Below are 2,737 nucleotides of genomic sequence, written 5' to 3'. Positions count from 1 at the left end.
CCCGTACGAAGGACGGGTACACAGCTAGTCTTTTACATAATTAACTGATCTTTCCAAACATATTTTACAGAACTTTCCAATAGTGGACTTATGAAACAAAAAGAACACACCATGTTGATAGAGCATAAAATAAACTAAACGTCCTCTCATAATCATTCCTCACTTGTTGCAGGAGTATTTTTCTATGAGTATTTTATTTCAGCTGTATAATGTCACATGTATTAACAGAATGGTATTTAGTAGATGGATAACATTTAACTGCATGGATAACATATTTAACTTTTGCAATCTATCATTACGAAGGGCAGGCGCACACTTCTGTTGTTTTTTCTGCACGAACTAGTATGCAGGCAAACGATTATTTTGTACCAGTGGCAATCAAAATAGCATAAATATGCAAAGTACACGTCCTAGAAGCAACACTAATTATTTATCAACAATGTTCGTTTGTCAGACATTAATTGTGGTAAATAAAACTGTATGAACTTTTCACTTTACACACATGATTAATGTCCAGACATAACATGTTAGTATAGTGTAGTGGCCAGCATTATGAAAAAATAACAGCAATAAAACACTTATTCCACAATGATTAAATCTCCCATCGTGTGTATGTGTATACAACGATAAAGAAACTGTTGTAAACAGCTGAAAAAATATACATGTATAGCCAACACTGAACTTAGATAATAATTTCACTTAATAAACCTCAAAATAGGCTTAGAAAAGTGTAATTTATTAACAAAAACAGTATGTGAAGAAAAGTACACTGAATCGAAATGTTTTTATACATTATAGTGAAATTACTTGGATGAAACTCCTAGCAGTGTGATCTTATCTGAATTCTGGACAAAAAATTAATGTCATTTTAACAAACATCATGCTAGACATAAGTACTAACTGGCATTTTTATTCCTGTCTTCTGCATTCAGTGCATGATATATAAATACGTACATAAATGCACACATTAAACAATTATTAAAAAATAACTTCGGAAAACACAAACACGAGGCTAATAAAGTACATCGTACAGATGCTACTTGTACTACATGTCACATGCATCATATAGACCATGCGTGCTATGTATTATCAACCAATCAAACTGAACAATAACTCCTGCCCAATTATAGGGCTCCAGCAGATAGAGTCAAATTTTAAATTTCGGTCAACCTGCCTGCCTGATACCCACAACATATCCAATCTTAAAGAAGTGTTCCCTACTTCTAAGATATACGTCTGTTGGAGAGCTATATGCTATAAGCAAAGTGTATCTAAAAAATGAACAAAATCGCCCTTAGTTAAATGTTATTTATTGCTTTAAACATTTCCTTCCATTAACAATGCTGATAAATCAGTATCTCAACCACAACACACTTTTATGTACTTTCCAAAGATGTATGTTGCAGAATTATCCAGTGATGCCATTTTAGGCCAAATACTAAAGATCACACCAATGCTAAAAGTGAAAAAAATTGGCATGTAATTATTTTTAAAATTTCTTCATTTGACCCTCCCATCCAAACAGTATCGTTTTCAAGCTGTAACATTGTTGCTTTTAAATAATGTTTGTTTAAGGGAACTAAGAAGAGTTGTTTAACTGCTGCAGTGCAAAAAAAAATGCAGTTAAGTGTTATCCGTGCTGTAACTAGAAAATTCCAAACAGTAATTAGCTCATTTGGATATGCAAACGAATGTAATTGGCTGCATTATGACATCATTTGGTTTTGAGGGAGATTCCCTTGATATTATGTGATATTGATGATTAAAAATGGTGGGAAAAATGAAAGGTACAAAGATGTCCAAGAAGTGAATCACTATATTTCCAAGGGATGATAGTTTCCTTTCGGATGGTCAGAAAAAACTCGATAAATATGTGGTTTATAGTAAGACTTCTCAGAACTGCCATTTCGGATAGCTTTGAGTTAAAAAAGGATTAAAATAGAGTTAGAATTATTTTTAAATTTGATACGCAGGTGTGCACTTGACACCTGAAAAGCACACACTGGTTGAAACAGTTAATACTTGACTAACTTCTGTTTTGCAAGAGTTAGTTCTTGGCCTGTTTTCCTCCTCTGTTTTTCTCTTTCAATAGCACTTTTCTTTTCAAGTTCCTCCCTTTCTAATCTTCTCTGTTTGATTCTCTCTTCTAACCTGGAAGTCAAAAAAGGTCTTTTGAGAATAATTCAAAGAAAGTAGCAATAGCTCCAAGTTTCAAGTTAAGATAGAACAACAGTGAGATTCTTATTTCTTTTACAGAAGCTTCTCTGTATAATTCTATGTTAAATTTTCATAGCACTACATACATATTCTTCAACACCTTATCAGAAGAATAACCTTAGCAAAGAAAACATCACTAAAATTTAAAAAGCATTATTTGACTGGATATTTTGGTAAACATTATTCAGTGTTGCTTGTAGAATTTTTCTGAAGTGGGCCAAATCTCCCACCGACTTACAGAAAGTGGGCCATACATGTAACGAAGTATCAACTTTGCGAGTCATAAAAGCATAACGTGATTGAGTAACATTTGAAGAAACGGTAAACTGAATCCTTGCAATTTGTTTACATACTAAAAACATCTACTCATTCACTGACAAAACTTAGATTCCAGTCATCTCTACTGCACCTTTTTCCTTTATGTATTTATATTATTGCATTGTTTTGATGGGAAAATGTAGTAATTGTTTTGAAAATTAACTGTATCTGAATTTTTACATGATTTTTCCTTTTCTGTCAG

The 2,737-nt window shown here is 32.7% G+C and overlaps 1 protein-coding gene across 3 annotated transcripts in view; it reads right to left on the bottom strand.

The window, feature by feature from the left end:
• Nucleotides 1–2,737, bottom strand: part of LOC106472581 (UBX domain-containing protein 1-B-like) — an 18,242-nt gene that overhangs the window by 10,532 nt on the left and 4,973 nt on the right. For all 3 annotated transcript variants that reach the window (XR_002613488.1, XR_002613487.1, XM_013933235.2), the window contains exon 4: nt 2,032–2,151. Coding sequence is in view for 1 of the 3 variants with exons in the window: in XM_013933235.2 (XP_013788689.2) it covers nt 2,032–2,151 (120 nt within the window). In the remaining 2 variants the exon portion in view is untranslated. The remainder of the gene's footprint in view (nt 1–2,031; nt 2,152–2,737) is intronic.

The sequence above is a fragment of the Limulus polyphemus genome, unplaced genomic scaffold (genome assembly GCF_000517525.1).
Source record: "Limulus polyphemus unplaced genomic scaffold, Limulus_polyphemus-2.1.2 Scaffold5439, whole genome shotgun sequence".
In the NCBI taxonomy this organism is placed as follows: domain Eukaryota; kingdom Metazoa; phylum Arthropoda; class Merostomata; order Xiphosura; family Limulidae; genus Limulus; species Limulus polyphemus.
This window is presented reverse-complemented; position numbering and strand designations above follow the sequence as displayed.